General features: G+C 46.9%; 2 gene segments (V, D, J or C); both read right to left on the reverse strand.

The window, feature by feature from the left end:
- Positions 1-6,477: 6,477 nt before the first annotated feature.
- LOC114021500 lies at positions 6,478-7,578 on the reverse strand. The segment is given in 2 exon segments: positions 6,478-6,797; positions 7,443-7,578. Coding segments are annotated over 2 exon segments (351 nt in total).
- A 10,277-nt stretch (positions 7,579-17,855) lies between these two features.
- On the reverse strand, positions 17,856-18,912 carry LOC119565644. The segment is given in 2 exon segments: positions 17,856-18,169; positions 18,666-18,912. Coding segments are annotated over 2 exon segments (360 nt in total).
- Positions 18,913-23,035: the final 4,123 nt, after the last annotated feature.

Here is a 23,035-nt window from a genome sequence, read left to right on the forward strand (position 1 = left end):
GACATCTCTGTCCACTGTCACACCATTTCTGTGTGTAGTTGGGCCTGAGGTATATGTGTAGGAAAGTACATGAGGTGAGCAGCACTGGCGAGTTATTGCACAGGTGTGAGGCACAAAGTTCTCACTTTGCTTTACTTGCTGCACAGAAATACACTGCAGTGTCTTTAACCATCCCCAGATTGATCGTCAGGGACGTGTTCAGCGTTGCTGGCTGTGCCACACTGTATCTGGTTTGGAACTGATCTTCTATTACTGCTGGATTCCCATCTACAGAGAAGGCTACCAATTGCAACTGCCTTTCTGAATCCTTCTTTCACTGATACCACAGGACAGTATAGTAGGAGCTGTCATCATGTTCACATGGGAAACTTCCCTTGCTCCCATTCTGGATGGCTATAAACTTCTCCTTCTGTGTCACCATCACCCCATTGCAAAGACCTGCAAAGGAGAGTGGAGGGGACAGGGTGAATGAAGGCCAGGGAGGATGGAACACACCTCACTTGGTCTCTGTGCATTTCAGGATTCACCTTCAAAACTCTTGCCTTTATTTTCAACTAGGGTGACCAGATGTCCCGACTTTACAGGGACAGTCCCAATTTTTGGGTCTTTTTCTTATATAGGCTCCTATTACCCCCCACCCCCATCCCGATTTTTCACACTTGCTGTCTGTTCACCCTATTTTCAACCCCTCCACAGACTGGTCTAATCACCTCACTGACCTTGTGTTTGTTCTGCTTCCTCTTCACTTCTATCAATGGTCTCTCTTCACACAACCTTACCACAGTCAGTACATAAGCCCTCTCCCGTGCACTTCCTGCCATCTGGAAGTGGTCCTTTCTAGTTTCCTCCACTCATCTAGCAAAGGCCCCTTCACTTTGTCCTACACACTCTTGCCAATTTGGTAATAGAGCCTTCTCTTCTGTGATTTCTCTCATATTCAGCAAACATGTTCCCGCTAATGCTGCATCTGATTTCAGATGCTAAAGAAAGTAAAACTGCACCATCTTGGAGTCAGCAAAGTATATCAGAGACAGTTTCTTACCGGCCAGCAGCTGGAAGCCAAGGGAGACACCCAATGCCCTCCACATGGCGTCTGCAGCAAAGACAAGACAGAGTGATGATTCTCAATAATTGAACAAGGCGCAGCATGCCTTTCAGGAGGAGGAGCTCTGTAAAACCACTCAAGGGGAGGAATTGGTGATCATGAGGCAGAGCACTTATTGGAGGGGGCGAAGCATCCAGAACAAGTTGGCAGCCATGTTGTGTTCCATTTATGATAGAACTTAAAACCCTGATCCGCACACCCCAGAATTGTAGTGGTTAGACATTCATATGCAAAGTGTGCACCTTGAGCCCATCTCCCATGACAGAAAGCCTGCTGATGCTTCACATTGAAGAGTGTCAATATTTCGACATTAGGATTTCATGGTCTTGACCGTGAGCATTCTGGGAAATGTCAGTTTTCTGCTCCGTCAGTGTGCTGGCCAAGTGGTGATTTCTTTCTGCCTCTTTAAATCCCCTTTGCAGTTCCAGTGGGAGAAGTCACATGACCCTGTTTGTAGCATTACTGGCAAAGGACAGCTGCCATGTTCTATCCCTGTATTGGCTACATTTTGGTGATAGGTGACAATTTCCTAATTAGAATGCACAGGTGCCAGAGAAATGTGAGAGTTTTTAGTAATTTGCATCTGCAAATGCTTGAGGTTTACAATAAGTCAAGGACACCCTACTCTATGACTCTCCCCATCTCTCCTGTGTCCAGACATTCTCACCCAAACCAGGTCATTGGCTGTGTGTTACACGGGTGAAGCTAGAGACAAAATAGACATAGCCAGGAAGATTGTTGACTCTTTCTCTGGTTTTGCTCTTTGCTGCTTTGTTTTGTTAGCACTATGTTGCCCTCCAGTGGCCATAGCCAAGAAGGTTAATAGAAGACAGTTCTGGCAGTCTAGCTTCTTTCTTCTTCTCCTTTCCTGGAAATCCAGAGCATTGTACCCACTGGGGAGTTGGTTAAATGCCAGCAGTGCAGGCAAAGACAGGGTGCACTGTCTGTGAGAGTGGCTAGTGCTTAAAAGAAGATGTTAGGCCCCCATAACTAACCACTTTGCACAATAGAATCATAGAATATCAGGGTTGGAAGGGACCTCAGGAGGTCATCTAGTCCAACCCCCTGCTCAAAGCAGGACCAATCCCCAATTTTTGCCCCAGATCCCTAAATGGCCCCCTCAATGATTGACCTCAAAACCCTGGGTTTAGCAGGCCAATGTTCAAACCACTGAGCTATCTCTCCCCCCGCCCACCCAATACTATATATGAAATGGAGACATGTTTGTGTGGAGGGACAATAATTCATTAAATATTATTTCAGCCCCCAGGTCCTGAACAGCTTATGCCCTGAGTAGGAGCATCAATGGCCCTGATAACTGTTACTCTCTGTCTGTCTAGCACCAATCTCAGTGCTATTTGAGTGCTTAGATGCAGATCCATAGCTAGAGTCACTATCAAGGCTGCTATTGTTCCTAGTTTTGAAGGCTGTGAGTCATTGATCTCAGCTGCAAGTTGATCTCTTGCATCTTTCTCATACACTCCCCCCCCCCCCCCCCCCCCCCGCCATGCCCCTCTGAACTGTCTCGTTAAGGGGAGGGCAAGTTTTTGCTTGAGTCACTGATCCGCTCACAGCAGTGTGTGCTCACTAGCAGCACAGAAATAGGTGGCTGCATCCCTGGCGGTCACTTTCTTCACAGTCATGACAGACAGCTTCTGTTGTTCTCTGCTGATCATGAACTTGCTCTCATCGAAGTCTTTCTCATAAGAGGGACTTGACCCAATATAAGTAATGGCTAATAACTTCAGACCTTCTCCCTGGGTTTGCTGGTACCAGAGCATGTTTGTCCGGGCAGTGTCGTTCTGGTAACAGCTCATGGTCACAGCCTCCCCTGGTTTCTGGATTGCTGCTCTTGGCCACTGTCTCCAACCCCAGCACCGGTGTGAGCGAGGGGGAAAGGAGCAGAGATTCATTAGTCAGGCACCAAAGGGTCCTCTGCCCAACACCACCCCAGTCTGTGCACAGCCATCCTGCAATATGCCCATTGCAGGTTGGGAGTTCTGGCTTCTTACCAGGCATCAGAAGGAGAAGAATTTTCAACATCTCTAGCAACAAATGTGACAGGATTGGTTCTTGTAGCACTTGAATTTTGCTAAGGCAACAGGAAGTGAGAGGAGTGCAATACCCCTCCCACTGCTGCCACTTGGCTCTGAAAAGTGTGTCAGGGAGGAAAGAAATGACACTGTCTCAGATATTTACCTCTATATTACAGACTTCCCAATCAGCCTTTTAACCCAAGGCCTGAGCATTCATGGTGGTTAAAGATCCCAGAGCATTCTATCTACTGCCGTGTTTGCCTCCAGCAGACCCCTGGACAATTCCAACAGGGTTAAAAGTTTTGGTGTGTTCTCAAAATCACCCCTGCAATTTCATACTATACAGTATTCAACTTGATTTCCCATCCTATGCCAAAGTCACGTATTGTACTTGCCAGAATGTCAGCGAGCAGCGAACAGCAGAGCGGCTAACAGAGGGAGTTTGCCTGGGATCTGCCTGAGAGGAGGTACGCTAAGGGCTGCATTAAGGAGGTTGTGTTGGTGAGTATCTGAGTGTCTGTTGTGGGGACAGTTTGACCGTGTGCTTGATTGGTGGTTTGAAAAGTGTGAATTGGGAGTGCCTTGTTCCAGGTGAGCCTTGAGTGGTCCTGACTGTATAAAAAGGAATGAAACTGTATAAAAAGCCAGTCAGGTGCAAACCAGCTGAGCAGCGAACAGCAGAGCGGCTAACAGAGGGAGTTAGCCTGGGAGTTCACCTGGGGAGAGCCCGCTTAGCCTTACATCTTGCCGGCTTCTCTGAGTAGTTACTACAACTCGGTCCCTAGTCTGTAACTGTGCATGGGATTATTCTGTCCTAAGTGCAGGACTCTGCACTTGTCCGTGTTGAACCTAATCAGATTTCTTTTGGCCCAAGCCTCTAATTTGTCTAGGTTCCTATCCCTACCCTCCAGCATATCTACCTCTCCTCCCAGTTTAGTGTCATCTGCAAACTTGCTGAGGGTGCAATCCACACCATCCTCCAGATCATTAATGAAGATATTGAAAAAAACCGGCCCCAGGACCAACCCTTGGGGCACTCCACTTGATACCAGCTGCCAACTAGACATGGAGTCATTGATCACTACCGGTTGAGCCCGACAATCTAGCCAGCTTTCTATCCACCTTATAGTCCATTCATCCAGCCCATACTTCTTTAACTTGCTGTTAAGAATACTATGGGAGACTGTGTCAAAAGTTTTGCTAAATTCAAGGAACAACACGTCCACTGCTTTCCCTTCATCCACAGAGCCGGTTATCTCATCATAGAAGGCAATTAGATTAGTCAGGCATGACTTGCCCTTGGTGAATCCATGCTGACTGTTCCTGATCACTTTCCTCTCCTCTAAGTGCTTCAGAATTGATTCCTTGAGGACCTGCTCCATGATTTTTCCAGGGACTGAGGTGAGGCTGACTGGCCTGTAGTTCCCAGGATCCTCCTTCTTCCCTTTTTTAAAGATGGGCACTACATTAGCCTTTTTCCAGTCATCTGGGACCTCCCCCGATCGCCATGAGTTTTCAAAGATAATGGCCAATGGCTCTGCAATCACATCCGCCAACTCCTTTAGCACTCTCGGATGCAGCGCATCCGGCCCCATGGACTTGTGCTCGTCCAGCTTTTCTAAATAGTCCCGAACCACTTCTTTCTCCACAGAGGGCTGGTCACCTCCTCCCCATGCTGTGCTGCCCAGTGCAGCAGTCTGGGAGCTGACCTTGTTCGTGAAGACAGCGGCAAAAAAAGCATTGAGTACATTAGCTTTTTCCACATCCTCTTTCACTAGGTTGCCTCCCTCATTCAGTAAGGGGCCCACACTTTCCTTGACTTTCTTCTTATTGCTAACATACCCGAAGAAACCCTTCTTGTTACTCTTAACATCTCTTGCTAGCTGCAACTCTAAGTGTGATTTGGCCTTCCTGATTTCACTCCTGCATGCCTGAGCAAAATTTTTATACTCCTCCCTGGTCATTTGTCCAAGCTTCCTCTTCTTATAAGCTTCTTTTTTGTATTTAAGATCAGCAAGGATTTCACCATTAAGCCAAGTTGGTTGCCTGCCATATTTGCTATTCTTTCTACACATTGGGATGGTTTGTCCCTGTAACCTCCATAAGGTTCTTTAAAATACAGCCAGCTCTCCTGGACTACTTTCCCCCTCATAAAAAGAAAAGGAGTACTTGTGGCACCTTAGAGACTAACAAATTTATTTGAGCATAAGCTTTCCTGAGCTACAGCTCACTTCATCGGATGCATCTAGTCCAACCCCTGCTCAAAGCAGGACCAATCCCCAACTAAATCATCCCAGCCAGAGCTTTGTCAATCCAGGTCTTAAAAACCTCTAAGGATGGAGAGTCCAGCACTTCCCTAGTAAGCCATTCCAGGGCTTCACCACCCTCCTAGTGAAATAGTGTTTCCTAATATCCAACCTAAACCTCCCACACTGCAACTTGAGACCATTGCTCCTTGTTCTGTCATCTGCCACCACTGAGAACAGCTGAGCTCCATCCTCTTTGGAACCCTGTTTCAGGTAGTTGAAGGCTGCTATCAACCCCCCCTCACTCTTCTGTTCTGCAGACTAAATAAGCCCAGTTCCCTCAGCCTCTCCTTATAAGTCACGTGCCCCAGCCCCCTAATCATTTTTATTGCCCTCCACTGAGCTCTCTCCAATTTGTCCACATCCTTTCTGTGGTGGGGGCCCAAACCTGGACGCAATACTCCAGATGTGGCCTCACCAATGTTGAATAGAGGGGAATAATCACTTCCCTTGATCTGCTGGCAATGCTCCTACTAATGCAGCCCAGGATATGCTATTAGCCTTCTTGGCAACAAGGGCACACTGTTGACTCATATCCATCTTCTCATCCACTGTAATCCCAAGGTCCTTTTCTGCAGAACTGCTGCTTAGCCAGTCTGTCCCCATCATCAAGTGATCCATCCCGTCACCCATTCCCAGCTTCTGGCAAACAGAGTCTAGGGACACCATCCCTGCCCATCCTGGCTAATAGCCATTGATGGACCTATCCTCCATGAATTTGTCTAGTTCTTCTTTGAACCCTGTTATAATATTTATAGTAATTGAAACACAAAACTCACAAAGTAACAAAAAACTAAGCTGTTCCCCTGAACAATACAGGCTACAAGTGCCCAGAGGTCTTTCACTTTGCATGCCTGTGTCTGCTGCAAAAAGTCTGTTTCTCTGGGAAGCCAACAATGCCTCTGTGGGTTTGAAGCCAGGTGTGCTTTGGCCTGTCAGCATCATCTCTCTCTCTCTCTCTTTCTCTCTTCCATTATTGTCAGCTCTCTCTCATTTAGGGGTAAGGTTTCTGATTGAGTTGCTGATCTCCTCACAGCACTGTGTACTCAGTGGCAGCACAGAAGTAGCTGGCTGAATCCTGGGTTCTCAGATCCACAATGCTCATGGAAGAGATCCTGGTATTGGGTCTAGTGATTGGAAACTTGGGTGCATTAGACTCCTCCTCATAAGTAGCATTGGACCCATCCACACTTTGGGCTATTAACCTTGGACCATCTCCCTGGAACTGCTTGTACCAGTACATGTAAGAGTAGCTGGTTTCATTCTGGACACACGTTATCTTCATGGTTTCTCCAGGTCTCTGGGTTGCAGTTCTAGGGAACTGAGAGATGAGAACTCCCAGTCCAGAGCCTGTGTGAGAGAAACAGAGCCAAAGCCCTAGAAATTAGCAATGAAAAGTCCAAAGAAACCACATTAAAAATGCCTGCCACTCCCCCAGCCAATGTAGGATTGCTCCTATAGCATAATCTCCATGGCATCACCAATTCAGGCTCTAATTATTTCAGCGGCAGTGTTTCTGCCTCTTCCCTTGGGAGACTATTGCACAGCCTAGTCCATCCTCATTGTTAGGAAGCGTTTCCTAGTTTCTAGACTAACGTTTCCCCCTTTTACACAGTTTCACCCCATTTACCTCTAGTTACATCACCTTTTCCTACCCAAAACAATTCTCCTTCCTCCTTGATATGTAACACTCCAAATAGTGTTGTCATAGTACCTAGTTCTCTTCTCACTAGCAGTTTGGCTGAGCTGAATATGTTTAATTTCATTAACCCTTCTTCAATGGATAGTCCCTAGGTGCCCCCAACACTTTCACTGATACTCTCAGAACTCCCTCCAGTTTGTTGACATCTCTTCTGCATCCAATTCCCAGAACTCTGGAAAGATCCATATTGATGTCCTGGCCTGTACGTATCTGTAGGGAAGCTGTGCTCTTCTTGAACATCTGGCTGGATCCCGTCTTTCGTAGGGGTCAGGGCAGAATTTCTGGGTTCTTACCAGGCACCAGAAGCAGCAGAAAACTCAGCATTTTTGCCAATGAATTTTATTCTTCTCTTTTTTTACTTCTTGGTTTTTATGAAGGTGACAGGAAGTGGTGAGGAGACCAGAGTCCCTCCTTCGCCTCTGGCTTCCCTTTGAAAACCTGGGGAGGAGAGAAACCTGTATAATGAATGATGAATAAAGTTCTTATAAATGAGATATAAAACTGATTTCCTGAGTATTTGCGGTCAGAAAAGATCCTTCAGCACTTTAGACAAGAGAAGCATTACCCTGGTTCCTGGGCAAATCCCATCTCATGGTATTCCATTCTGTCCTCCAGCAGTGTAGAAGATGTTATTCTGCACTTTCTTTCCTAAAAGACTGAGCCATGTGCTGAATATATTACAGTTTTATTGGTGCATCACCAGGGCCATGGAAATGTTTCTAGTTTTCTAGAATTTTCTCCTCAGAATCTGTGGAATATTTTGGAAAATGGGGATACTTTGAAAACAAATTCAATCAAAACACAAATGGTAACATCCAGTTGTTCAGTAAATTCATTTTAAATTCATTAGTAGATTTTTATACGATTCACTTTCATTCTGGCTTCTCTTTCAGAATGTTTTAACACATATGCCCCTTTCACCCAGAGATCTTTTTTTACCTTCCTTGAGATCTTTCTGCCTAGCTCTTTCACTTCCCTCAGTCTCCCCATCCCCTCACTATGGAAATCTTCTCCCATCTCCTCCCTTCCTGCAAGAGAGAGAGAATCCAAATCTGTCATGTAACTGCATTTTGGTGTTCAGTAGATGAACAATCTACAATCAGCTGTGGGGTTCTTGGGACTGGGTGCTGCAGGGAAGAGACAGGAAGGGGGAAAGATCAGAGGAGCCATCCCATTGTTCATGGGTGGGGAGGCAGGGGTGATACCACACTGAGCTGCTGGTCTCTTTGTTCCCACCTTTGTTCCCAAAGGTGTTGGCTGCTGGTGGCAAGAGGCTCTTTGTCTGCTTCCTGCAGAAGCTGTGTTTGGCTGCCCTTCCCCAGGAGGCAGGGCACTGGGGAAGTCAGCCAATCAGAGGGGGCTTTCTCCCCAGGAAGGGCTGAAATTTGCCAGAGGGTTGGAGCTTCTCCCATCATCACAGTCTGGAATGTCAATGTGTATTAGCATCTATCTATCCTCTACAAACCCCTCTATGTCTCTCCAGTGCCAAGGAGGCAAAGTGAAATGACAGGGCAACCAGCCATAACAGATTGCAACTACACCAGGGTTAAAGCCCCTGTTATTACCAACTCCAAGAGGAGAAGCATACTCTGCACACATAGGACAGGTGTGACCCAAACCCCACTTAAAGAAAGCACAGCCCCAAAACCAACTTCCTGTAAGTGTGTTCCATGTTGCCATGTGGAATGTGCTAACACAGAAAGGGACTGGGTACAAGACAGCTCTTGCCAAAGAACTCACCCATTATGAGATCACAATCACTGGCATCACAGAGGCCTGTCTGACACATCTAGTTACTGTGGAAGGAGCAGCCTTCCTTCACACTGGTGGTCCACTGCAAACCCAAGGTATGGCACTTGTTATTAGACAACCTTTAGCACAGAGTTTAATCACATGGAACCCCATCTCTCCACACTTATGGTATGGTAGGCTCCAATATCATTATGGACACTTACTGTCATTTTGGCTTATGGACCAATAGAAGATGCATCACTTGCAGAAAAGCATGCTTTCTACCACCAGCTAGCAGCAAAAATCCAGTCAACTCTGCCACAGGACACATTGCTAGTGCTCAAAGATTTCAGTGCCATGACTGACTGTGATTGAACTGGGTATGAAACCCGGTGTTTGACATTGTGTGCCGCCGAGGCCTTGTTTGTTATGGGCTCCTCATTTAGGCACCTTAACAACGATTGCTGGACCTGGATTTCAAACAGTGGATGTGCCATGAAGGAAATTGACCACATCCTCATCAGAAATCCTTCCATAGTAAAATCTCACTGGGTTTTCAGAAGCACAAGCCAACTCAGACCATAGACTAGTTGTCACTCAGCTTTCACTATTTTCTTCCAACTCCTCACAAGCCAGATGTCCAAGAACAGTACAATGACCAACGTCTTTCTGAGGATCTTGTTGAAGCCATGAAATACACACAAGCCATCAAGGGTCACAGACATACCTTTGGTACCCTCTCAGATGATGTGGAGATTGTCTGGAGCGGTGTACATAACGCTACATCATATGCTGCCACTGCAACAATCATCTTCACATGGTTATGCAAGAAACCTCAGCTTTCTGAAGAGGCCTTTGATATATTAGCAAAAATGGCAGAAGCACATAAGCAAGGAGATGTCCAAGAATGTAAATATCTGAAAGGCATTTTCCAGGTCATGGCGAAATTTGACTGTGAGATCTATGTCAGCTCCCTTGCTGACAAAGCAGATAGCCTGAAAAACAATAATCTTCATCCTGCCTACAGTGCCATTATGCACCTGGCTGGCAGCCATAAACAGTCTTCTATCATCCACCTTATGAAACCAGATAGTTCTGCCTGCTCATTGACAGATGAGGTTCTGGACAGATGGAAAACACATTATGAAAGCACACTGACCCACAGCCCTGTTAATGACTGTCTAGAGCTATGTGACCTGGTGAACCACAGAGTTGCAGACCCAGGGGTGAACACTAATCCCCTGTCATTCGAGGAATTATGAAAGGTCATCCAAAAGTTACAGAATGGACATGTTGGTATTCCACCTGAACTGCTCATAGGTGCCTTGGAAATATGAACATCAGCCTGCGTCAACTGTTCAACGAGCGTGGGCATCAGGCAAAGTACCAGCAGAATGGAAAGATGGCATCATAGTGTCCCTGTGCAAGGGCAAAGCATCCTACACCACGTGTGGCAACTACAGGCCAATCTCATTGTTATCCATCCCTGGAAATGTCTTTGCTTACATTTCTTCTTAGTAGGATGCAGCTGCTCCTTAACAGATACCGTTGTCCACAGCAATCAGGTTTCACTGCAGGGCAGTCAACAATGGATGCTGCCCTTACCCTTCAGCTTCTGGATGAGCCACAGTGAGAATTTAACCACCAGCTTCACATAGTATATCTTGACATCAAAGCTGCTTTTGATTTGGTAGACAGGTCAGCACTTTGGCTTGCACTGAAAGGAGCTGGTATTCCACATGCTCTGCTAAATCTGGTGCATGATCTTCCCACCAGTACTGGTGTGAGAGAGCACGTGTGTTCACAGCTTTTACCATGTTTCTACACAACCTCAAGTGTGCAGCAGGGATGAAATCTTGCCCTGGCGCTGTTCTGTTGAGCTATTGACTAGATATTAGGACTTGCTGCTCTACATGTCAGAATCAAGTTTGGTCAAGAAGAGTTTGCCAACCAAGATTACATCAATGATGCTGTCTTGCTTACAGAGAAGTCATAGAAAATCAGGGTTGGAAGGGACCTCAGGAGGTCATCTAGTCCAACCCCCTGCTCAGAGCAGGACCAATCCCCAATTTTTGCCCCAGATCCCTAAATGGCCCCCTCAAGGATTGAACTCACAACACTGGGTTTAGCAGGCTAATGCTCAAACCACTGAGCTATCCCTCCCCCTCTGTCTTGTTTACAGAGAAGCGTGTTTGGTTTTATTTTGCTTGTTAACTTACTTTATTCTGTATGTGATTACTTGAAACCACTTAAATCCTACTTTTTATACTTAATAAAATCACTTTTGTTTATTAATTAACCCAGAGTAAGTAATTAATACCTGGGGGAGCAAACAACTGTGCATATCTCTCCATCAATGTTATAGAGGTGGGACAATTTATGAGTTTACCCTGAAGACGCTTTATACAGAGTAAAACAGATTTATTTGGGGTTTGGACCCATTGGGACCTGGGTGTCTGGGTGCTGGAGACTGGAGTACTTGCTGAGCTGTTAACAGTGAAGTCTGCAGCTTTGGGGGCGTGGTTCAGACCCTGGGTCTGTGTTGCAGCAGGCTAGCATGTCTGGCTCAACAAGGCAGGGTTCTGGAGTCCCAAGCTGGCAAGGAAAATGGGCTCAGAGGTAGTTTCAGCACATCGGGTGACAGTCCCAAGGGGCTCTCTGTGACCGAACCTGTCACATTGGGGACTTCATTAGATAATGTCTGGTGTGATGACATCAACTGTAGTCACTTTGGCTATGATCACTAAATGAACAGCCTACAAATGAACAATTTACTATCGGCTGTGGGTTTTTTGTGGCTTGGAGTATTTGTAGAAATAGTTTATTAGCATCTATCTATCATTGCCTGATATGGATCCTGTAGTTCTATGGTGATTTTGGATAATAAGGGAAAAGAATACTTTAGAGAGACCTTGGGAAATAAAGCAGAACAAGGGCACTGTTGGAAGTAGCTGGATGTATCAGGAGAACTCTTACCCACGGGGATGTCATTTTAGTGCTTGTGGCTAAATATGGGTGTTTGTGCAAATTCTGCTACAGGCATCAATATCAACAGGTGTTACTGACACCCAATCTGTGTCTATAACATTCACTAAGAACCAGAGAAACTTGTCTGTGTTGGAAAATAAAAAACAATTTCACACTCACAGAGAGAGGCAGAGCATGAAAGCAGAGGAGAGGAGCCCAATGATGTCAATGTATGGCCTCTAGTGCTTCTCCTTGGCATTGCACCTTGAAATACTGTTTTGATATAAGTTCCACTTTGAAACTGACCTAAAATGTTTCTGTGAGAGACTAGAAAGGGCCAAGAAATCTGCAGAATGGGATCTGGAGCTTTTCATCTCTAGGACCTAGTGTGATGCTGTATGGAATCTGGGGGACACGCGAAGATATTATGAATATTAATATTGTAAAATTGTAATGAGTTATTTCAGGTATGCCATGTAATGTATCTGCGAAAATGTTATAATTTGCCAGATATAATAATCTCACTTATGTGTTTATATCACCTTTGTATTATGAGTTATAGATATGTATGTCCATATTTCAAACTTGTGCTATGCTTCTGGGTGTCAGCCCCAGATTGTTCGGCAACAGCACTGCCTTGCCTGATTGATGGCCCATTGAGAACCATCAATTATACAACTGACCCATTAAGAGAAGGCAGATACAACTTATGACTCAGCAAGGCATGCAGGGGCATGCCTATGGACAGGACTCTAAGGTTTTCAGGCCATGTGCTGGGCAGCTTGTGTTTGAAACAAAGGAAGCTCAGGCCGCATGGCAAGAGACTATAAAAGGCAGCTGCATCTTCTCCATTTTGTCTTCAGTCCTGCTTCTTACCTCTGGAGGAACTTTGCTACAAACTGAAGCTCCGAACAAAGGACTGAATGACCCATCCAAGCCATGGATGCATTCCAGAGGGACTTTCAAGCCAGCAAACTCATCAGTAGTGCTAGGAACTTGATATATGGATTTTGAAGTCTTTGTATGTATGTGACTGCTTTACCACTTAACACCTCTCTTGTTCTTTCTTTATAATATATCTTTAGTTTTAGATACTAAAGGATTGGCTGGCAGCATGGTATTTTGAGTAAGATCCTAACCTATACTGACCTGGTGACTTGGCTGACCCTTTGGGGTCAGAAGAATATTTTGTATATGTCAGCAGAGTTTAAAATAACTTCTCACTGTACTGGACGTAGGTGCTGATTGGGAGCCAGAGACTGGAATGCAATAAAGGGGGCTTTGCGGTTTTTTGGGGTTTTTTTTTTTTGCTTCTTGATAACCGGTGTGGGGGATCAGAAGCACAGTTTGCGACTGGTTGGGAGGTTTCACTTCAGTGTTACCCACCAGTTTGGGGAGTATCTGCTCTCCCTTTTGCAGCCTGCCCTGACCTTGACATTTCCAGTGAGGGCTGCCCCGGACACCCCCGGTCACACCTAGGTTCTGATCCATTTATTGTTTTAGGGAATTTTAATGCTCTGTTAGTTACTTTAAAGTTACTGCATTGACAGTCCTTGGGGTAAAGTTTTTCCAGTTCATAAAATCCAGTTCAATGCTCTTTCAATCTAAGCGATTATTTTACTTTAGTCTAAGAAAAAGAGAAACAAAGAAAGATGAAATATAAAGTGACTTTCCTGATTCAGATCTCAGAGGCAGACATGAAGACTTTTTTGAAGAAGCACATTCTGTAAAAAACAGAAGTTGAAACACGAGGGACAAGGAAGAAGAGTGATGCACTTGGGAGTTCATAAAGACAATATAAGGGGTTAACAAGGCAGACTAACCTGAAGGAGTATTTAGCTGATTCCAAACCTTTATCAGGTAGTGTTTTGAGCACAAAGGACTGGATCCACAAAGGTACATAGACACCTAAATCTGGGAATTGGGTGCCTAACTCCCATTTTTAGGTACTACTGTGATGCACAAAACTCTTTCTTGGCTGCTGCCTATCCCTAAACTCACTTGGCACCTACGTTTTCAGAGTAAACCTTCCCTAGGTGCCTATGTTTCTCTGCCTCTGGGCATACCCACTTCTGCCTCGCTTTAGGTGCCTAAACACCTAAGGCCCAGAATGATCCAGGGTAAGATAGGTGTTTGGCCACCTGTCACTCCTGCAGGGCCTGAGCCAGTAGGCGTGTTCTGAGGATGCCTAGCTTCACACAAAATGATTGGGTTGGAAGGAGGAGAACGACAACCTCCTTCATAACCTTTGGCCAGTGATTAAGGTACTCAACTGGGATTTCGAAGACACACCAAGGTCAAGTCTCCCCTCTGTCGGATGCGGGGAAGGGATCTGAACAGGGATCTTTAACCCCCCAGGTGAGTGCCCTAAACACTGGACAACAGACCAATTCTCGTTCTCTTGTCTCTTCTTCCCCTTTTTCTGGCTAGCTGGTCACATGTTGCTGGATCAGTCTTTTCCAGGCTTCCCTGTCCAGTGCTCGTCCCATGCCCACTCCATACTCCCATATATAGTCTATCCACCATTTTCTTGGCCATCCTCTTGTTCTCCACCCATGAACTCTAGTCTTTAGTGCCTCCCTAACATGCCCATACCATTGCAGCCTCCTTTTCTGCAACTTCTCTCTAATACTGCAGGTCTCACTCCTGAAGACACCTTTCTGCATGTGGTCAAGCATTGTCACCCTCTCTCACTGGCCTCAGACATCTCATTTAAATGGCTTCAAGTCTTCTCAAGTGCTTCTCTTTGATTGCCCACGTCTCTGATCCCCCTCCAGTGACCATCACCAGGAAGGCTAATAGAAGATATTTACATAAGAACATAAGAATGGCCATACTGGGTCAGACCAAAGGTCCATCTATTCCAGTATCCTGTCTTCTGACAGTGGCCAATGCCAGGTGTCCTAGAGGGAATGAACATTCCTGATAGTCTAGATCAGCGGTTCTCAAACTGTGGGTCGGGACCTCAAAGTGGTCATGACCGCATTTTAATGGGGTCACCAAGACTGGTGTTACACTTGGTGGGTACTGGGGCTGAAGCCAAACCCCAAGCTCCACTGCCCAGGGCCAAAGCCTGAGCCCCACTGCCAAGGGCCAAAACTGATCCGAAGCCCCACAACCCAGGGCTGAAGCTGAAGGCCAAGGGCTTTAGCCCTGGGTGGCAGGGCTCAGGTTACAGGCCCCCCGCCTGGGGCTAAAGCCCTTGGGCTTTGGCTTTGTCCCCCTCTCCCCCATCTGGGGTGACAGGACTCGGGTGGGCTCAGGCTTCGGTCCCCCGTCCTGGGGTCATGGAGTAAGTTTTGTTGTGAGAAGGCGGCCATGGAGCAATGAAGTTTGAGGACCCCTCGGACAATGTATTTCAATGAGTACTCATATATGCCTCTGACTGGAGGTGCTATGGCTGCTCTGTGATGCTCAGTTGGCAGGTCACTTGGCCACCAGAAGACCTCCTTCCTTGTTGCCTGTTTTTTCTCATGAGTTTACAAGCAGGCTGAGGTCCAAACATATATGGACTCCTATGAATGCTATACATGTACCAAGACACCCTGAAGCAGACCCCTTGGCACATTAATACCTCTGAAGACTCTGGCTAGGCCTTGCTCTGCCATCAGCCCAGACTTTATTGTAGAACTCACAGCAGGGAGTTTGTGTTTTCTCGGTGGCTCTTCCAGGGGAGCACTCCTAACCCATTTCCTCTTACCCAGAGGTGTGGGCCTCATTCCCCTCATTCTCATAGGTGGAATACAGAGTGGAAATAGACTATGACTTTCTCCTGTGCTCTTCCCTCTTCCTGCATCAGTTGTGAGCAGAGATCCAGGGAGAATCTCCTCTCTGGGAAGGGAGATGCAGTAGCAGGAGGAGGAGATTTTTACAGGGGGAAGAGGTGACTCTGAAGCGCTGTGTCTAGACTGCTGAAACAGAAATACACAGCTGAGTCCTCTGGCTCCATGGGTGCAATGTCCAAGTGAAGGAGCTCAGTCTGCGGCCTTTTAGCTTGGAATCAATCAGTGACATTGCCTTTGTCTGTTAGTTCTTTGTCATAGGAGAAAATGAGCAGCTGCAGGCCCTGTCCCAGAGTCTGTCTGTACCAGAACATGTAATTGTGCCCAGAGGTTTGTTCACATGTGAGCTAGGCTTGGTGTCCCTTCTATGACATCAGACTCTGGTTTGGTTGATCCGAGCACCTGAGCATCTTGTGAGAAAAAGAGATAAAACACACGTTACAGAGACAGTGAAACACACGGCTCTGTGAGAAATGTCCAGAGCCGTGTCCTGTAAACACGGGGATGGAGATTCATGTCTCAGCCAATGACTTACTTGCTACCATGAAACAAATGGCCATGTACCAAAGTATGTGCATCCCCATCTCTGTCTCACTGAGCAGGGACATTCCCTTGCATTGGGTTTTACACAGCTCTGCTCTGTCGGGCTCGTTGCTCCCCTACCCCTGGAGACAATAGACTGGATCCATTTGTGATTTGTCTCCAGGCTCCTACACTCACAGATGCAGCAGCTGTGCCAGAGGGACCTGTGCACCTTCCTCCCTGCCCTTGCGAGCAGTGATTTGGTTTCCCTGCAAAGAGACAGATCCCCTGCAAGTCAGTGGGTCTATGTGACATAAACACAGGGGTGACTTCACAGTGACAGGCCTAAATGATCATCTGAGCAGAGAGCACAAGAACTGAATTGTGCACAATGGCTCTCGTTCCCCCGCTTCAGGGGCTTCTTAAACAAAGTCCACACCCCAAGTCCTAAGGTAATTTAAAACATTCCCCTCCTGGGGTCCAATTTATTCAGTCCTCTGGGTACACACTGGCCCTTCAGGCCCCAACCCCTGTTCAGTGTCTCTGTGCTTGGTAGGGAGTCCCCAGCACTGAGAGATCACCAAGTCAATCACCACTCCCAGCCTGACTGGACCTCAGACTTCTCCAAACTGCCCAAGTTTCAGGGTCTTCCTCCTGCCACAGCAGGCTACTCCCAGCCCTCCTAGCTGGGGCAACTGCCCTGATCTCACGGTCTTCCCTGAAGGAGCCTTTCCTCAGTCTCTGCCACAGCTTCCTGAGCACATCCAGTGCCCTGCAGTGTCCTGCCACTCTTTACAGGGAAGTCACCTGATCTCCCAGGTATGGATCATTCAGTAGCTAGTGATGGCTAGCTCCAGGCTCTCTACTCCTTTTGGGTCAAGCAACCCAGTTACATTGTTCTTGGCATTATTTATTTCCTGGAATCTATTCAAGTTCTTCCACTGGTGTTTCCCTGTGGAGGAGCTACCAGTGGATGCTATGCAGGGTGGGCACATACTGGGGCAAAGATCCTTGGGGGCAGAGAGGTTGAGAATGGTTTACAGAACCTTTCACCTCTAGCTCACCAGTTCCTACCTGTACCCACATAAATCATGATTCAAGTTATTACAGTCTGTCAGACTGTGTGAAACCATTTGATGGCTCTCAGCCCCATTCCAGCTGGGACAGGTGTCAGTAAAGCAGAGTCCCATAGACTGAATTTACTCCTACTGTCACTGCTAATGAACACTTATCAGATTTCATCTCCAAGCACTTTCCAAAGGCAGGTGAGCATCGTTTGTTCTGTTTTACAAGGAGAATCGGAGGCACGGGGAGGGTAAGTGACCTGCTCAAGGTCATGGGGCAAGTCAGTGGTAGATGTGGGAGCAGAGCCCCGGTGTCTGGAGTCCCTGTCCATTGGACTGACCACCCTGGCAAATGACACTGTCCCTTGTAGCTGTGGTGCCCTCAGAGCAGCGACTAAGCAGCACGTTCATGTGGGGGTATGTGTGTGGGGAAAGGAAGCTTGCACTGCTCTGCCTCTGGCTAACTAAAGGGCTTGGCTTCCACGGCTAGTGACTAGGTACCCCTCACCATTGTTAAGTACTAAGTGACATCTCTGTCCCCTGTCACCACATTTTTGTGTGTGGCTGGGCCTGAGGTGTGTCGGTTGCGAGGGATGAGCAGCACTGGCGGGTTATTGAACAGCTGTGAGGCACGAAGCTCTCACTGTGCTTTACTAGCTGCACAGAAATACACTGCAGTGTCTTCAACCATCCCGGGGTTGATTGTCAGGGAGGTGTTCAGCGTTGCCAGCCGTGTCACACTGTATCTGTTTTTGAACTCTTTTTCCATGTCTGATGAATCCACACCTACGGAGATGGCTACTAACTGCAGCTGCCTTTCTGTAGCCTTCTGCTGATACCACAGGACAGTAGTGTAAGAGCTGTCATCATGTTCACATGGGATACTTCCCTTGCTCCCATTCTGGATGGCTATAAACTTCTCCTTCTGTGTCACTGTCACCCCACTGCAAAGACCTGCAAAGGAGAGTGGAGGGGACAGGGTGAATGAGGGCTATGGAGGGTGGAACACACCTCACCTGGTCTCTGTGCATTTCAGGATCCAGTTCCAAAATTCCTCCTTTGATTTTCAGCACCTCCATGGAGAATGAGGTTTAATCACCTCACTGACTTTATATTTGTATTGCTCTCTCCTCACTTCTATCAATGGCCTGACCTCAGTCTCTTCCCACAACCTTACCACAGTCAGTACATAAGCCCACTCCTGCCCAGTTCCTGCCATCTGGAAGCAGCTCCTCCGTATTCCTCCCTGCTTCCGCCATTCATCTAGCAAAGGTTTCCTCCCTTTGTCCCTTCACACGTTCTTGTCAGTTTGGTACTGGAGCCTTCTCCTATGAAGCTTCCATCATCTGCAGCAAACACCCTCCTCCCCACATTCTGCTTCTCATCTCAGATGCTAAAGTAAAGCTGTACCATCCTGGAGTCAAAACATTTATCAAAGACAGTTTCTTACCTGCCAGCAGCTGGAAGCCAAGGAAGACACACAATGCCCTCCACATTGCGTCTGCAGCAAAGACAAGCCAGAGTGATCATTTCCATTGAACAAAGTTCTGTGTGCCTTTAGCAGGCGGAGCTCTGTAAAACCACAAAAGGGAGCAGAACTGATGATCATGAGGCAGTGCAAATATGAGAGGTAGTAAAGCAGGGTCCAGATGTGGATCTGAAGTGTGCAGCTGCCTCTCATTCCATTATGGATAAAACTCCAAGCCCAGATCTGCACACGTCGGAATTGTGGTGGTTAGACATTCTGATGCAAAATGTGTGACTTAGGCCCCTCTCCCTCTACACAAAGCCTGTTGCTGCTTCACATTGATCAGTGAAAATATTTTTACATTAGGGTTGTGTGATCCTGACAGTGAGCATTCTGGGATATGTCTGTTTCCTGCTCAGTCAGTGTCCTGGCCAAATCTTGATCTCTTTCTGCCTCTCTAGATCCCCCTGGCAGTTCCAAAGGGAAAAGTCACATGACACTGTAGCAGTACTGGCAAAGGACAGCTGCCATATTCCATCCCTGTCTTGGCTATATTTCAGTGGTGGGTGAGAATTTCCTACTGTTAGAATGCAGCATGCTTTAGGATCTGTCAGGAAGATGGGTGACACCAGAGAAATGTTGGTGCTTTAAATAATCTCTGCATCTGCAAACTCTCAGACATGGACACCCTCCCCTCTGACTCTCCCCATCTCTCCTGTGTTCAGATATTCTCCTCCACACTTGATAATTGACTGTATATTACAGGGGTGAAGCTATAGACTCAGTCAGGAAGATTGTTGACTCTTCTTCTGGTTTTGCTTTTGGATGTTTTGTTTTGTTAGCTCTACACTGCCCTCAAGTGGCCAGAGTGGGGAAGGCTAATATTAGACCATTCTGATAGTCTAGCTACTCTGCAAACAGAAAAGGAGGACTTGTGACTCCTTAGAGACTAACAAATTTATTTGAGCATAAAGTGAGCTGTAGCTCACGAAAGCTTATGCTCAAATAAATTTGTTAGTTTCTAAGGTGCCACAAATACTCCTGTTCTGTTTGCGGATACAGACTAACAATGCTGCTTCTCTGAAATCTAGCTACTCTCTTCTCCTTTCCCGGGAATTCAACGCACTGTAGGCAATGGGGAGTTAAATTCCAGCAGCACAGGCAGAGATAGGGTGGAGTGTCTGTGAGAGTAACCAGTGCTTAAAGGAAGATGTTAACTCCCCCATAACCAACCTCTTTGCACAATACTGTACATGGAACAGAGACACAGGTGTGTGGAGGAGCAATTATTTGTTAAATATTAATATTATTTCTGTCCTCAGGTCCTGAACAGTTTATGCAGGAGGACTGATGCCCCTGTTAGTTGTTACTCTCTGTCTAGCACCAATCTCACGGGTATCTGAGTGCCTAGATTCAGTTCCATAATTAGTGTCAGTGTCAATGCTGCTGTTGTTTATAGTTTTGAAGTGTGAGCTCAGGTGCATCTCTCAGCATCTCTCTCACTCAGGTGAGGGCAAGTTTTTGCTTGAGTCACTGATCCGCTCACAGCTGTGTGTGCTCACTGGCAGCACAGAAATAGGTAGCTGCATCCCCGGCTGTCATAGAATATCAAGGTTAGAAGGGACCTCAGGAGGTCATCTAGTCCAACCCCCTGCTCAAAAGCAGGACTAATCCCCAATTTTTGGCCCAGATCCCTAAATGGCCCTCTCAAGGATTGAACTCACAACCCTGGGTTTAGTAGACCAATGCTCAAACCACTGAGCTATCCCCCCATTCTCATATTCTTCACAGTCATGGCAGATAGCCTTTTGTGTTCTCTGCTGACTGGGAACTTGCTCTCATCCAAGTCTTTCTCATAAAAGGGATTTGATGCAGTATAAATAATGGCTATTATCTTCAGACATTCTCTCTGGGGTTGCTGGTACCAAACATGTTTGTGTGGGCATTGTTGTTCTGGTAACAGCTCGTGTTCACAGCTTCCCCTGGTTCCTCGATTACTGCTCTTGGCCACTGCGAGATGAAGTCTTCAGCCTCAGCACCTCTGTGAACAAGGGGGCAAGGAGCAGAGATACATTAGCCCGGCACAAAAGGGGCCTCTGTCCAATGCCACCCCTGTCTGTGCCCAGCCATGCTGCTGTATCCCCATTGCAGGTTGGGAGTTTTGGCTTCTTACCAGGCATCAGAAGGAGAAGAATTTTCAACATCTCTAGCAACAAATGTGACAGGATTGGTTCTTGTAGCACTTGAATTTTGCTAAGGCAACAGGAAGTGAGAGGAGTGCAATACCCCTCCCACTGCTGCCACTTGGCTCTGAAAAGTGTGTCAGGGAAGAAAGAAATGACACTGTCTCAGATATTTACCTCTACATTACAGACTTCCCAATCAGCCTTTTAACCCAAGGCCTGAGCATTCATGGTGGTTAAAGATCCCAGAGCATTCTATCTACTGCCGTGTTTGCCTCCAGCAGACTCCTGGACAATTCCAACAGGGTTAAAAGTTTTGGTGTGTTCTCAAAATCACCCCTGCAATTTCATGCTATACAGTATTCAACGTGATTTCCCATCCTATGCCAAAGTCATTTATTGTACTTGCCAGAATGGCAGGCCTGTTCCTCCCCAAGAAGTGAGTGAATGGTTCCAGTATTCAGAGCCTGTATGTAACCCTTCTGCCTGTCAGAGTTGGCAGCAACAAGGGCCGGGTTCAGTATCTAGGGGTTCCATTCCAATAACACAATGCAAAATCGGCTCGAGCCCCCATCCGGTGACCTGGGACAAATATATACCACCCCCACTGGGCGCCTCCAAGAGGCAATACTTCCCCTCTCGCAAGCACATAGTCTGAGTGTAGCAGAAAGTGTTTTAATAACAGAGAGAAACAATGTGGCATTATGTTGGGGAAACACCACAAAGAGGATTCATAACACAACCCATGAGCAAAAAACCCACCCCAAGCAAATTGGGGCATGTCCTTTCCCTTTGGTTCTTGAGCCCAGCAACCCAAATCACCCAAAGTCCCAAAAGTCCAACGACCCAAAAGTCTCTGTCCCTGGTCAGGGCAGCCCCAGAGTTCAAAAGTTTATCTGCAGAGTTTTACCTCCCAACCTGGGTGGAGATTGGGGGGCGGGGGGGGGGGGGGAGGGAGGTAAGGGGCACCTTACGTGGTCCAAAGCTGATGGCCCCACCTCTCCACAGGACTCCGCTCTGCCAGCCACCCTATGGGCTGCTCTAGGCATCCAACAAACTGCTCTGCTCCACCAGCCACTCCACTCGCCGTCTCGCAAACTGCTCTACCATATATCTTCAGGCTCCCCCACTGCTTAACACAACACTCAGTTATTTCAGCTCTTAGTAATTTTAGCTCTTTTGTGATTTTAGCTTGTAGTAGGGGAACCTCAGTGCTAGTACACCATTAGCCCAAAGGGAATTCAGCTCAGCAGCCTGTAACTAGACTCCTAATAGAATCAAAATTAGCTCTGATATTCCACAGTGGAGAGAGGAGGAAGTACAATTAGCACTCACCGGGGTGGGTGAGCAAGCATAACACCAAGTATTAATACCTGTCCCCAACCTCTCTCAAGTCACAGAGTTTTGGAACCCATGTCCCTTGCCTAGCGAGTGCTACTTAGTTGATGGCGAGTCCGTCCATCATAACAAAAGGCCAAGTGCAGTTCCACTGTCCTTGATTCCCATAATCAGGGTAATAACAATTTAATCTTCCTGCCCCAATAACAGAGACACTGGGGATCCCACAGCAGCCAAAGTGACCATTTGGGCAGCTATGGGCTCATGGTGGGCGGGGTGGGTGTGCCTATGCAAATGAGATCAGCCCCTGAAGTTCTTTTCCACAACTTGCCACACCTCACCACCAGATGTCAGGGTGGAGCTCATCCTGAGTCTGCTTACATGTAGAAGATCCTTTGGGATAGGAATTCATATGGGTATGAAAGTGATGCACATTCTGTCTATCTATCTAAGTGTGAATGAGCTGGTCAAATGAAGCGAAAACAATATTCATGAATATTCATTCATCCAGTCTTCTGAATGCCTCTTTGGTTTAACCATTTTTGTGCTACTTTTTAGTGATCAGTGAACATTCAGGCAGAAGAGCTTTAGTTTGTATCAGTGTTTTGTGGTGGCTGTGCTGAATAAATGCAGTTACATACATAGTCGCACGCTTAGGTTTATGCAATAAGCCAGTGGTTCTCAAAGCCAGTCCGCCGCTTGTTCAGGGAAAGCCCCTGGCGGGCCAGACCGGTTTGTTTACCTGCCGCATCCACAGGTTCTGCGAATCGTGGCTCCCACTGGCCGCGGTTCGCAGCTCCAGGTCAATGGGGGCTGCGGGAAGGGAGGCCA

Source organism: Chelonia mydas, chromosome 1 (assembly GCF_015237465.2).
Source record: "Chelonia mydas isolate rCheMyd1 chromosome 1, rCheMyd1.pri.v2, whole genome shotgun sequence".
In the NCBI taxonomy this organism is placed as follows: Eukaryota; Metazoa; Chordata; order Testudines; family Cheloniidae; genus Chelonia; species Chelonia mydas.